Source organism: Chaetura pelagica, unplaced genomic scaffold (genome assembly GCF_000747805.2).
Source record: "Chaetura pelagica isolate M959 unplaced genomic scaffold, ChaPel_1.0 scaffold192, whole genome shotgun sequence".
NCBI classification, from domain to species: domain Eukaryota; kingdom Metazoa; phylum Chordata; class Aves; order Apodiformes; family Apodidae; genus Chaetura; species Chaetura pelagica.
Window position 1 is genome coordinate 372,833 of NW_009952570.1, and position 13,084 is coordinate 385,916.

Genomic DNA, 13,084 nt, shown 5'->3' on the forward strand with positions numbered 1-13,084 from the left:
GAGGTTGAAACTGGATGATCTTTAAGGTCCCTTCCAACCCAAGCCATTCTCCCTGCCCCTGGGAATCCTCTGCAGGGCTTGGCTGGGGACACCCCACCCACCCTGGGATTTGCTTCATCAGGCAACTCCAGGGTAAATGATTTTGCAACTGAGCCATGCAAATGAGCCAGATGAGTTGTAAACACTTTCTGCTCTTGTGGGCCCCTGGTTCCTCCCTGTGATGGTTGGTTTGGTTGTGGTGTGGTTTTGGTAGAGGTGAAGGGGCCCCCAGGGGTGGCTCCCCGAAGAAGCTGCCAAAAACCTCCTCCAGCTCCAAAAAAATGCAGCCACACCTCTGGCCGAGGCTGAACCATCAAAGCCAAGATTCTGTTCCATCCCAAAGATGATCCAGAATTTCTCCAGCCCTGTGGCTGCACTTTGGGGAAGGCAGGAAGGCTGGAAAAGACCTTGAAGACCATCAAGTCCAGCCTGTGACCTGACACCACCACATCAGACAGACCACGGCACTAAGTGCCACCTCCAGCCTTTCCCTGAACACCTCCGGGGACAGTGCCCCCAGGCAACCCGTTCCGCCGCCAGCGGGAACGCGTTCCCTCGCGCCGGGAACACTCACACAGCGGTGATGGTGGCCACAGTCTTGAGGCTGGCCGGGTTGCGGATCATCTTGTCGAGGGTGTTGACAATCTCGGCGAAGCGCGGGCGGGTGTTGCGGTCCTTCTGCCAGCAGTCCAGCATCAGCTGGTGCAGGGCAGCAGGGCAGTCCATGGGCGGTGGGAGGCGGTAATCCTGCTCGATGGCGTTGATGACCTGCCGGGCAGCGGGGGACACACAAAAGCAGCACGTGAGGATGAGGGTGACACAGGGAGAAGCACAGCTGTGGTGGGAAGGGACACTCCAGCCCCAGCTGCCCGTGCAAGGGAGGCTGGGGAAGCAGCTGCCAGCCCATCTGATCAGCAGCCAAAGGAGAAGGAGGAGACACTCCCAGCTCCGAGGGAGCTGGGGCTCTCCAAGGTTAATCTCCACTCTGAAGCTTTGCTGGCTCAGTTCCTCCCGACAGAGCTGCCACTCATTACCCCGGCAGAACACTTCGGAGTACAACAGTCCGACTGCCAAAGCTCTTTCCCAAATCAAAGGCCCTGCAGCTCAAGCCCAATTACCAGCCCACTGGCTTTTCTTCCCCCTTTCCCTCCCCGCATCCTCCCGCTCACCAACCTAGCTCATCTCCAGCCCTGAGCGCTGCTGCAGCTCCAATGAGCAGAGAGAGCCATTTGGGCAGGGCTTCCTCCTGGAAATGAACCCCCCACACCCCCTCCAAGCTGCGTGGATGACCCCCCAGTGCTTACGTCTTGGTTGGACATGTCCCAGTAGGGCCTCTCCCCGAAGGACATCACCTCCCACATGACGATGCCGTAGCTCCAGACGTCGCTGGCCGAAGTGAACTTGCGGTAGGCGATGGCCTCCGGCGCCGTCCACCGGACAGGGATCTTCCCCCCCTGAGGAGGAAGGGAGAGCAGCTGAGGAACATCTCCTGTGGCAGAGGAGCCTGGACACCCACCAGCCAGGGCTGGAGCCACCCCACACACACCTGGCCATTGGTACCTGGGGACTCTGCTGAGGAGCGGGCAGGGGGAGCCCAAACCCACAAATTTATCTTGTACCTGCACAAACGGGGTTAGTTAAACCAAATAAAAGGGCTTATCCAAGGGTTTATTCCACCACCCAGGTGCCACCCACCAATGTCACCTCCCCACATGGGCTGCCATGCAGGACCTGGCACATCAGTGGCCAGGCCTCATGTCCCTTCCCAGGGAGAGACGATGTGACAAAGGGCTATGCAGGACGGCGCCAGCACTCGTCTCAGGTCAGGAGCCACAGGTATCCCTGCCCCTTGGCCTTCAGTGCAAACAGGCTCTACTCTAAAAGCAGCCTCCATAGCACCATCTGGGCTCCCACAGCTGCTAGAAGGTCCTTCCAGCCCCACCGTTGGGAAGCAAAAAGCAAAACACCTTTTAAGCCCCAGAGGAGACTTGGCAGAGAGCCCCTCATCGTTCCCATCGTGCTCAGCATCTCAAGCCACCCCACCCCAGCAGGACAGGAAGGGCTGAAGGCTGTGCCAGGGGGGGCAGGGATGCTACAGAGGGGCAGCAGGGACCTCTCCCTGGGCAAGCATGGCTAAAAACAGCAGGAAAAAAACCCAAAAGCCAAGGGGTGAAGGGCAACCTCAGCCCCGCACCAGGTTTGCTGCGGGCAGAACCGCGCCGTAAATCGCTCAGCGCGATTGTTTTCCGCAGCCTTTCTGATGAAGAGTCAGCTGCTCTTGAAGGATTAATGGCCAAAAATTTCATTTGAGTAACTACAAGTGGAGAAATTAACTGCTAAGGTTGTTTTTCCTGCCTTTTCCCCAGAGCTGAAAACCTGCTGTGGGAGGCAGAGTGATGTAATGGCAGGCACAGCATCACTTCCCAGCTGCTGGGGAGACCTATTATGGTCTAAATTAAATAAAACCACAGATGAGATAATCTCTTTAAACTCTGAAGGTGGGGAAAGGGGCCTTCATGCCTCATCCCCGCAGCTAAAGCTGGGGTCTTTGAGTCAAAATGAAATGATGGATGGGCATCTGTTCAAAGTGGGGCCTGCAGGAAGGGGTGGGCAGGGAGAGGGGCAGGTCCCAGCAAGGGGGAAACATCCCAGGGACAGGGGAGGAGAACAAGGGGCTGCAGCCCAGCCAGGAGGTTTAGTCAGCCTTACAGGCACAAAATCATGGAGTGGTTTGGGTTGGAAGGTTGAGACTACCTAGTTCCAACCCCACCTGCATGGGCAGGGACACCTCCCACCAGCCCAGGCTGCTCCAAGCCCCATCCAACCTGCCCTGCAACACTGCCAGGGATGGGGCAGCCACAGCTTCCCTGGGCAACCTGGGCCAGGCTCTCACCACCCTCACACTGAGGAATTTCCTCCTCATGTCTCACCCAAATCTCCCCTCTCCCAGTTTTAAACCAGGTACCCAGAATGCTGGTGATGAGCTGCCCACTGGGTCATACAATCATAGAATCCCAGGATCCCAGATTGGTCTGAGTTGGGAGACCTTCCAGATCATCTAGATCCAACCCCCTGCATGGGCAGGGACACCTCCCACCAGCCCAGGTTGGTCCAAACTCCATCCAACCTGCCCTTGGACACTGCCAGGGATGGGGCAGCCACAACATGGACCCAACGTCCACGGGTTCCCCGTTCTGGAGGCTGGAGCCAGCCCCAGTGCCTGGGCACAGCTAGACAGCCCAAGAAAGTGCTTCTGTGTGAGGTGCAGCCTTGTGGTCACACCCAACACACACTCTTTGAATTGAGCGTATCAACAGAGTGCTCCCCCCTTCTCCTCCTGGGGGTCCCTCAGGGCAGCAAGGGGACCGTGGGGCTGCCATTACCTACCAACAAGTTAATTAGGGACATGGAGGGTGGCTGGGTAACAGCAGAGCTCCTGCTGGGCTTGTCTCTTTAATTAATGCCTGGAACAAGTCCCCAGCAGGAAACAGCAGAGCAGAGCTGGAGTGCTGGAGGAAAGGGCGTTAAAATGCCATGGCTGTGTCTTCAGGAGATGCTGTGATCCCCCTGTCACCCCTTCCCAGTCTCTCAAGGGACTCCTCTATGCCCCATTCCTTCATGGAGAAGAGGGAAGAGGCTTCTCTGGCAACTGCTGAGGGCAGAAAGTGTTTGGGGAAGCAGGAAGGCAGAAAGTTCATAAAAGAGGGGAAGAGAAAGGAGAGAGAAGAGGATGATGGATGGGAACCAGAGCTAGGGTCTCCAGGTCACAAGCTTATGTGGTGGAAACCCTCCTGAGATGCTCCCACCTGCTGCAGCAGCTGTGGGGGGTACATCCACCACCCTTCTCCCAGCTCTGGATGGCAGGGGGTGCAGGGCAAGGCCAGGGGCTGCCCAGCAAGACCAACACGGGTGAGATGTACCTACCAAGGAGCTGGTGTAGGTGGGGTCAGACGTGTCGTCCTGCAAGTAGCGTGAGAGGCCAAAGTCTGAGACTTTGCAGACCAGGTTGCTGTTGACCAGGATGTTCCTGGCAGCCAGATCTCGGTGCACGTAATTCATCTCCGCAAGGTACTTCATCCCGGCGGCGATTCCGCGCAGCATTCCCACCAGCTGGATCACTGTGAACTGCCCGTCGTTCTGCTGCCGTGGGGAACAGCAGGCAGGGAATGGGGGGTGGTGTGAAGGTGCAGACCCCTCTGTGGGACCAGAGCTGCTCATCCAGCCTCCAGAGGACCCTGCACCTCCCCAGAGGACACAGCTCACCCAGTCCTGCCTGGCTAAAGCAGAGGAACCCCAGCACCACACCCCGGGGGGGTGTTGGGGGTGTGGAACACACTGCAACCACCTCCCCAGGGAACAAGCTGGGATCTACAGGACGAGATGCCCTACTCCCAGATCCCGTGGTTGACCAACAGCCCAGCTGGTCCCACCTGGCCTTACCCGCAGGAAGGAGTCCAGGGCCCCGTTCTCCATGAACTCCGTGATGATCATGACCGGCCGACTCTTGGTGACCACCCCTTCCAGCCGAATGATGTTGGGGTGGTCAAACTGCCCCATGATGCTGGCCTCGCTCAGGAAATCCCGCCGCTGCTTCTCCGAGTAACCAGCCTTCAGGGTTTTGATGGCCACGTAGATCTCCCGCTTGCCAGGCAGCTTCAGGCGGCCTTTGTAAACTTCTCCAAACTCCCCTGCCAAGTGGGAGAGCACCTGCTACCACCTTCACCCTCCCCACCACGCGTGGCAAAGAGCACGAGCACCTTGAGCTGCGCGGTCTCCAGACCAACCGACTGAGAAACACCAGCCAGCCAACACTTCAGTGATGCTTCTCCTCTATCAACCCACTCGCCTGACCCGTTGAAAAAGGGGCAAAAAAGGGGCAATGTCTGCTGCTGAGGACACCCTTGGGCTTGCCAGCTTCTCGAAGAAGCCCCACAGCCACAGAAGCAGAGGCTGGGGCTGCTCTTGCAAACCCCTGCCAGAAGGAATTGCACAGCAAGAGGACAGACTCCTAGAATCCTAGAATGCCAGGTTGGAAGCAACCTCAAAGATCACCTGGTCCAACCTTCACAGGTAATAATATAGTTGAAATGAGGTGGCCCAGCACCTGTCAAGTCTTAAAGCTGGCCAATGGAGGGGAATCCACCACTTCCCTTGTGAGATAAATCCAATGTCTGACTGTTCTCATGGGGAAAAAAAAAAAAGCTCTGGCTTTTTCTTGTCATCTCATGGAAAAGCCAACTAGCAAATGCCAAGAAGCCTCATGGTCACTCAGCAAATACATTCATGGAGCCTTTCCAACCTCAGAGGAACTCTGAGAGCAGAAACCAACCCCCTCTCCTCCTTAACCCATCACAAACCCAGGAAAGCCTAATGCATCAAGGCTCTCCTGAGGACTTCCCAATGAAGAACCATGGGTCCACCCCCAGAAAGTGGCTCCAGGGGTTATGTGGCCAGGCATGAATGGCTGAGAGGGCGGGGAGGGGGGGCTGGTGAGACCCACCTGCTCCAATGACCTCTTCAATCTTCACAAAGGACACATCGATCTCCTTGGCGAACTCCCGCACTGCTTCATTGGGGTCCTCGTAAGTGAAGGGGTCGATGTAGATCTTCATCCCTGGAGACCCTTGTTGCAGGAAAGATGTGCCCAACGGCAAAAGGGAGAGAAACCAAGAGCCGTTGGGCCGTAGCTAAGAGCTGGAGACCCATGTCCTCACACCCTCTATCACTGTGCTCATCTGTGCCACCTCCACAGACCTATATCATGCTCTTTGGTCCCACCACTCCTGCCGACATCCCTGAGTCCCCTCCTCTCCCTCTCTGCCCTCTGCCATTATCCTTCCTGATCCTCCCCACTGCCACGGGGAGCAGTTCCAGACCTGAACAACAACGAGCTGCCTTTATGGTGAGGCCTTCCCCTGGCTCCACACCTTGGTGGAAAACTATTTTATTTACCCAAAAAAGGCCTCTGGTAGCTCTGTGGCTGCTACTAAATGGACCGAGCGTGACAAATATCCCCAACAGCCTGTCTGGAGCCATAACATAGAGCCTGGCCAACCTTGTTGACAAGTGTCATTCCCCTGCATGGGGACAACGTGTGGCAGCAGGACTGGCCACACTGCAGGGAGATGGAGAAAGATTTTCAAATGGGGGACAAAAAGCAACACAGGTCCGCACATTCCCCAGGTGGGATTTGCAGGTGTCATGTTTGAGTGCCCTGGGGCTGGCAGAGCTGCTGGGGACAAAGTGTGGCCATGGCCACCCCCCGGGCTTGGCAGGACACCAGCATTACCCTGAGGTCCCCATGGGGCACCCAGAAAGGGCTGTGGTCCCCCTGCGGTGGTTCAGGCCCGCCTCGTGCCATTTCTCACCCAAAAAGGGGAGCAGGGATGGTGTAGAAGCCCCTCAAGGTCATCTCTGGAGGAGACAGGAGGGACAGGGTTGCCTGGTCCTCCTCCTCAGGGTCCCTCACCCTTATAGTGATAAACAGTGTTCAGTTGCCTTGGGAAGGACCCCACTGAGAACCACGATCCCTTCATGCTGCTTCTTCCCAGGGCCTTTCCAGGGCCAAGGCACAAACACCTGGACCACAGCATCCTCAGCTCTGCACTGGGAAACTAAATCAGCTCCTGGCCACTCTGCAAGTTTACCAGCAGGTAACTGGGGAGGGGGTAGGCAAGGCTGGAGTAGAGCACTGCTGGTGCAGAACAGCCACCAAGGGAGACCTGCCTGCAGGACCCCCCAGCACTCCAAGAGTGGCTCCCCCAGATCCAAGAGGGATCAGGCAGGAGCATCATCATCCCCAGAAGGGGCATTTGGGGCAAAGCTCTGCACCTTGGAGCGGGCGAGGAAGGCTGTGATGAAGCCATCTGTGCATCTCCCAGTTCATAAATCCCTTTACAGCTCTGTCTCATCCACTTTAACTGCCCCATAAATTTTTTCACAAGAGCAGCTGATGCTCCAGCCAGGATTACAAAGGGATTTACAGGATCGTAACCGAGACTGACTCACTGATCCAAATGCTGAAGGAATAAAGACGACAATCATGCCCAAGTTCCTGCCCACTGTTGACAACGGCTGCTCTTCAAACACCCTCTGAAGTGCCCTGGGATCTGCCTGTGGGCTCAGTAAAGCCCAGGTGCAGCTCTCCCCTAATCCCCAGCCCACCCAAAGGAGTGGGATTAGGACACCAAACCCCATTACTCATCTCCCCAGACTTCAGCCCCTGGCTGCTCACGGCCACCATGGCCAAATGTCCACAGGAACGGGCAAGTGGTGCTGAGCCTGCCTGGGAGAGCTGCCTGCCCTCAACACCAACTCAAGAGAAAAAGGATTAAGCCACTGATCACTACTGTAGCCCAGGGCAATTTTTCCCATCAGTGCTGGAAAGCTGAAGCACCCTGCAACCCCCACCTCAGCCTCCCATTCTTTCCGACGGCATTTTTCCTTGGGAATAAATATCATCAGGGAAGAGGAAAACCCCAGCCTGCCCAACGGCTGCCACTGCTCTCTGAGAGCTCCCAGTGAAGCAATGGCAGAGACAAAGCATGAGAAGGGACAACCTGAGAGCCTCCAGCTCACCCCAACCCCCCCGGGACAGCCCCCACCAGCAGAGCAGCTGGTGGTCCCAGGGAGCCGCGCCTGGGCAGCTGCAATGGCTGAACACGGGGATGATTCGTTCCAGCAGATGTGCTTGTTACTCCATTAGTTGCTCACCACAAATTTTCCACCTGTTTTGCTCCAGCATCAGAGCACCCAGAGGGCTTGCTGACCTTGAAAGGGTTTTCCTGCACATCCAGGAGCCTCCCAGAACCTCCCTCCCCCCCGACTCTCCCATCACCCAGCTCTGAAAACGAAGCACAGACACAATTTCAGTGCTCTCCTACCCTGGGGTCTGGGTGCTGGGCTGAGCCAGGGGTGCATGTGGGGTGGGGAATGTCTCAAAACTGGGGGGAAATGGGAAGAAGTCACAGGATCCCAGAATGGCAGAGGTTAGAAGGAACCTCTGGAGATCATCCAGTCCAACCCCCTGCCAGAGCAGGATCCCCTAGAGCAGATCCCACAGGAACACATCCAGGTGGGGTTGGAATGTCTGGAGGGATGGAGACTCCACACCCCCCCTGGGCAGCTTGTTCAGCTTGAACAAGCTCCCATGCTCCAGCTTGTGGCAGTCCAGCTGCAGCTCAACAAGGGTTTAGCCATCAGGCATCAAACACATCTTTCCCCACCACTCATGGTGCAGACAGGCAAAGAGGGAGGAACAGCACAGGTCTGTCGGATGTAAGCATGACCTGGTGATGTTTGGAAACCAATTCAGCATGTGCTGGGAGGTTTATGGCCCCTCACAGCCTCACCATCATGTTGGGAAGATGTGGGATGAAGCTGAGAAGGTCAAGAGAGATCTTGCTGTGTTACCAGCTTGGTTGGGCTCTCCTGCCTGCCTCCAAACCCTTTCCTTCCCAGTCATCCCTCCTGTTTTCTCTGCCAGGCTGATAGCTCCATCTCCATCCCTCCCTCCTTCCTTGTCTAGTGCCCATCCCCACATCCTGCCAACATCACTTTTCCCCAGGCAGATGCCCAGGATATGGGGACAGTTTCTTCCTGCAAGGCAGCAAAAAGCACCAAAGAGGCATCTCTGGGAGAGAGTAGATGGGATCTATATCCCATGGGGACAGGGCATGGAGCCGGTGGGCATCAGAGGGCAACTCCTCACCCCCTAGAGCTGCTGCTTTCTGCTTTATTTTAAGTCCCAGTGACCACAATGGCCTCTGGCTGCTTTACCAGGAGCTGGAGGAGCACCTGAGTCCACCTTATACACAACAGATGCCTCAATTTTATTCTGGTCCACAGATGCACCAACCACAAAGGTGTCTGAGGAAAAGGCCCACCAAGCTCAGACCCCACTAGGTGTTTGCCAAGGGGATCAGCAGTCCAAAACCAGTTGAATCTTCCCAGTCACTGGCCACACATCCTTCCTGGAGTTGAGCAACCATCAGCCCCAGGGTCAGGACAGTGCTGGCCACCAGCCCCCAAGCCCCAGCCATGCACGGAAATCAAGTCCCTTTAGGGGCGAAGAGCAGCTCAGCACCAACCCTGGCCTGGGCAGAGCCTGTGGCAGGAGATCAGGAGCTCATCCCTGCTCCACACCCTGCCTCTCACCTCCTTTTCCTCCTCTGGGAGTCTGCCCAGCGTGCTCTCCCTTTGCCTTGTCCCCCTGCATCTCCTCTGCTCCCTACATCCCCCCAAATCCCCCTTGTTGCTCTTCCTCTCCCACCCCCAAGGCTGTACCATAGCAAACCCCCCCAGATGGCAGCTGTGGACACCCCCACTCCCTCTCCACGTGCCCGTGGGGCTCTCATCCCACACTGGGTGCACTTGAAGTGGGGAGCAGGACGTGTGGTTTCCCTGGACTCACCTCTCCCAGTGCTGTAGTGCTGCAGCTTGTCACTGTACACGGCCTCCTTGCTGTAGGCACGCTTCCTGGAAGAAGGGGGGACAAAACACTGGCCTTGAGGGGCACGTGGCTGGTGACAGCCCTGACCTGCTCCCCTGGAAAACCAAACCCCAGCAGCCCTTGGGGAGCGGCAACAGCTCAGCGCCCTCTCCAGCCACTGAGGTTCCCCATCCTTCCCCTCCCACCCCAAATCCACCCCCTCCCATTTCCAGGGTGGCAGCATCCCACAGGGGACCCACCTGCTGCAGACGATGGAAATGGCCACCAGGGAGACAATGAAGACCACCCCAGCTGCTGCAGACCCTGCGATCAAGGGCAGCTGCTCTCTCAGCTCAGACTTGTAGTCATCTGCCAGAGAAGAGGGACAGGGTCAGTGCTCCCTTGCATGCTCCAGGAGCAAGAGCAGCCTCCTGGGAATGGTCCCAAGACTTTCTTCTCTGACTCCATGGGAGAGCAGTGGGACAAGGGGGACTCTGGCAGGAGAGCTGCTCAGGGCACATGAGACGAGCTTATGCTGCGTTGCCCAAGGATTGATTGTCAAACTTGACTCACATCCGGTTTGGGTTAAAAATATGGAAGAGTAGGTCCTATGAATCAAGTCAAACCAACAGGCCCAGTTTCCTAATAAAATGAGGTTCACAAGATGGCTTTGTCCATGCCTCTGGGGTTTCTCTTCCCTCCACATATTTAAACTTGTTGGTTATTTCAATCAAATTTAACATGGAGACTCATGAACACAAAGTTCCTACAAGTTGCAGGAAATGAGGAAGAGGAAAGACCATATTAACAACCAAACCAGCCAGGGAAGGCTGCACCAGGAGTTCACAGGATCTTGGAATCATAGAATTGTTTTGATCCTTTAAGATCTTTAAGATCATCCAGTCCAACCATTAACCCAGCCCTGCCAAGGCCACCATTGCCCATGTCCATCAGCACCACATCCACCCAGGTTTTAAATCCCTCCAGGGATGGGGACTCCACCCCTGCTCTGGGCAGCCTGGGCCAGGGTCTGACCACTCTTCCTGGGAAAAAATGCTTCCTAATGTCCAGTCTGACCCTGCCCTGGTGCAGCTTGAAGCCCTTCCCTCTTGTTCTGTCACTAATCACCTTTGAGAAGAGACCAGCACCAACCTCTGCAATGACCTTTCAGGTGGCTGCACAGACTGATGAGCTCTCCCCTCAGCCTCCTCTGCCTCAGACTAAACATTCCCAGCTCCTTCAAGTGTCCTTCATCAGACTGATTCTCCAGGCCCTTCCCCAGCTCCGTTGCCTCCTCTGCCCTGGCTCCAGCACCTCGAGGTCTCTCTGGAATTGAGGTGCCCAAAACTGGACACAACACTCCAGGTGTGGCCTCACCAGTCTCTAATACAAGCCAGGATGGGCTTTCTTGGCCAGCTGGGCACACACTGGCTCATGTTCAATGAGAACCCCCAGGTCCTTTCCCGCCAGACACTTTCCAGCCACACTTCCCCAGGCCTGGAGCATTCCCTGGGGTTAGTGTGGCCCAAGTGCAGGACCCAGCACTTGGCCTTGTTGAAGCCCAGACCATTAACATCAGCCCAAGGATCCAACCCATCCAAGTCCCTCTGCAGAGCCTCCCTGTCCTCATGCTAGGGGCTCTCACCCTACACTCTTGCCTAGCTTGGTGTCATCTGCAAACTCCCTGATGATAAACTCTGTGTCCTTATTGAGATCATCAACAAGATGTTAAACAGGAACATCCCAACACTGAGCCCTGAGGACACCACTTGTGACCAGCTGGACTTGACTCCATTGACCACCCCTCTTTGGGCCCAACTGTCCAGCCAGTGCTTGATCCAAGGCTGGGCCAGGAGCCACCAGCAAGGGTTAAAATAAACCTCACCCCAAAAGGAAGCATTCAGCAGCCTTTTATCAGGATTTTTCTCCTCTGCAGTTAATTACCAGCAACCACATTTATCTCTTGCATGCTACTTAAATCCTGAGGAATTTTCATCTAACAATCAATTATTATTTAATAATCTAAACTACCCATTCTTATTAAATTTCAATTAATTGCTTATTTGAAGCAGGATTTTTCTTCTTGCTTCTCTAATCCTGCCTGTGTGAGGCACTGGGGGGGCATTTGTCACCATTTCCTTCCCTTTGGTCACCCTGCCTAGTTTCCCTTTCCTGCCCCAGCAACCATGGGGCGACCTGGTTTTAGGAAAGACAGTGAGTGGGGCTGTCACTGTGGGTGTCACCAAAGTGGAGCAGGAGCCACGTTAGCAGAGGCAAGGAATCATGGAATCATAGAACCATCCAGGTTGGAAAAGCCCCGTGGATCACCCAGTCCAACCATCATCCCTGCTCCACAAACTTCTCCCTTGAACCACATCCACCAACACCACATCCAAACCACCCTTCAACACACCCAGGGATGGTGACTCCACCACCTCCCTGGGCAGCCTGTTCCAGGGTCTGAACACTCTTCCTCTTTCTGGGAAAATTTTTTTCCTAATTTTCCTGCAAAGGGCTCCTGGCAGGGACTTCAGTTCCCCCAGTGTCTGGAGGGGTAGGAGGACCATGAAAGGAGCTTTAGCTTCATTCACCAACTTCCGGATTTGTCCCAAAGCTGGCAGTAATGAAACCCCCCATCCCCATGAGTTGTTAGTCTCTAAAGGGATCTAGTGCTGGTAGGTCCAGGGAAGGGGCTGGGGCCAGAGGAAAACCAAACCCAAGTCTGCTGAGGAGGCCAGAAGAAGACATGAGCTGACCCTTTCCCTCCAAAAGGGAGGGAAGAATCAGGATTTAGAGATGGGTCTGAGCCTTCTAGCTTTGCCCTGATGGCTCAGACGTGGCTCTGAGTACCCCAGGAGTCCCTCCTGCAGGTACCTACAACCTTCCATGCCTCCCCACCATGCTGGACGTGCAGCAGGGGGGCTCAGCCACCACCATCAGAGGCAGGAAAGACAAAACCACGGCTCAATAGCTGGGAAGAAACTCGAGTAAGGAGATCTAAAGCAGATTACTCCTCCAGCTGGTGATAAGACCACACTGTGGACCACGAGGCTTTCACCCACACTGCCAGGGGAGAGGTTTGCAGAGACAAGCAAGCTCCTGAAATCCAATGACACACCAAGGCTGTTGCTCCCAGTCACAGAATCACAGCATGTCAGGGCCTGGAAGGGACCTCCAAAGACCATGAAGTCCAACCCCACCTGCCAGAGCAGGACCAAAAAAACCAGAACCAAACAACAAACAACTAGGGCAGGTCACTCAGAAAGGCATCCAGACAGGTCTTGAAAGTCTCCAGAGAAGGAGACTCCACAGCCTCTCTGGGCAGCCTGTCCCAGGGCTCTGTCACCCTCACAGCAAAGAAGTTCTTCCTGATACTCACATGGAACCTCCTGTGCTCCAGTTTGCACCCAGTGCCCCTTGTCCTGTCACTGGACATCACTGCACAAAGCCTGGCTCTGCCCTCCTGACACTGCCCTGAACAGATTTGTGCCCATGGATGAGGTGGCCCCTCAGTCTCCTCTTCTCCAAGCCCAACAGACCCAGCTCCCTCAGCCTTTCCTCAGCAGGGAGATGTTCCCCTCCCTCCAGCATCTCTGTGGCTCTGCCCTGGGCTCT

The 13,084-nt window shown here is 55.7% G+C and overlaps 1 protein-coding gene across 3 annotated transcripts in view; it reads right to left on the reverse strand.

Annotated features, from left to right (window-relative positions):
* The window catches only part of EPHB1 (EPH receptor B1), a 50,588-nt gene that overhangs the window by 1,512 nt on the left and 35,992 nt on the right, over window positions 1–13,084 (reverse strand). For all 3 annotated transcript variants that reach the window (XM_009993490.1, XM_009993492.1, XM_009993489.1), the window contains exons 7-13: window positions 9,730–9,838; window positions 9,452–9,516; window positions 5,540–5,662; window positions 4,480–4,727; window positions 3,964–4,179; window positions 1,344–1,493; window positions 614–807 (exon numbers count right to left, since the gene is read on the reverse strand). In XM_009993490.1, the coding sequence (XP_009991792.1) occupies window positions 614–807; window positions 1,344–1,493; window positions 3,964–4,179; window positions 4,480–4,727; window positions 5,540–5,662; window positions 9,452–9,516; window positions 9,730–9,838 (1,105 nt within the window). The remainder of the gene's footprint in view (window positions 1–613; window positions 808–1,343; window positions 1,494–3,963; window positions 4,180–4,479; window positions 4,728–5,539; window positions 5,663–9,451; window positions 9,517–9,729; window positions 9,839–13,084) is intronic.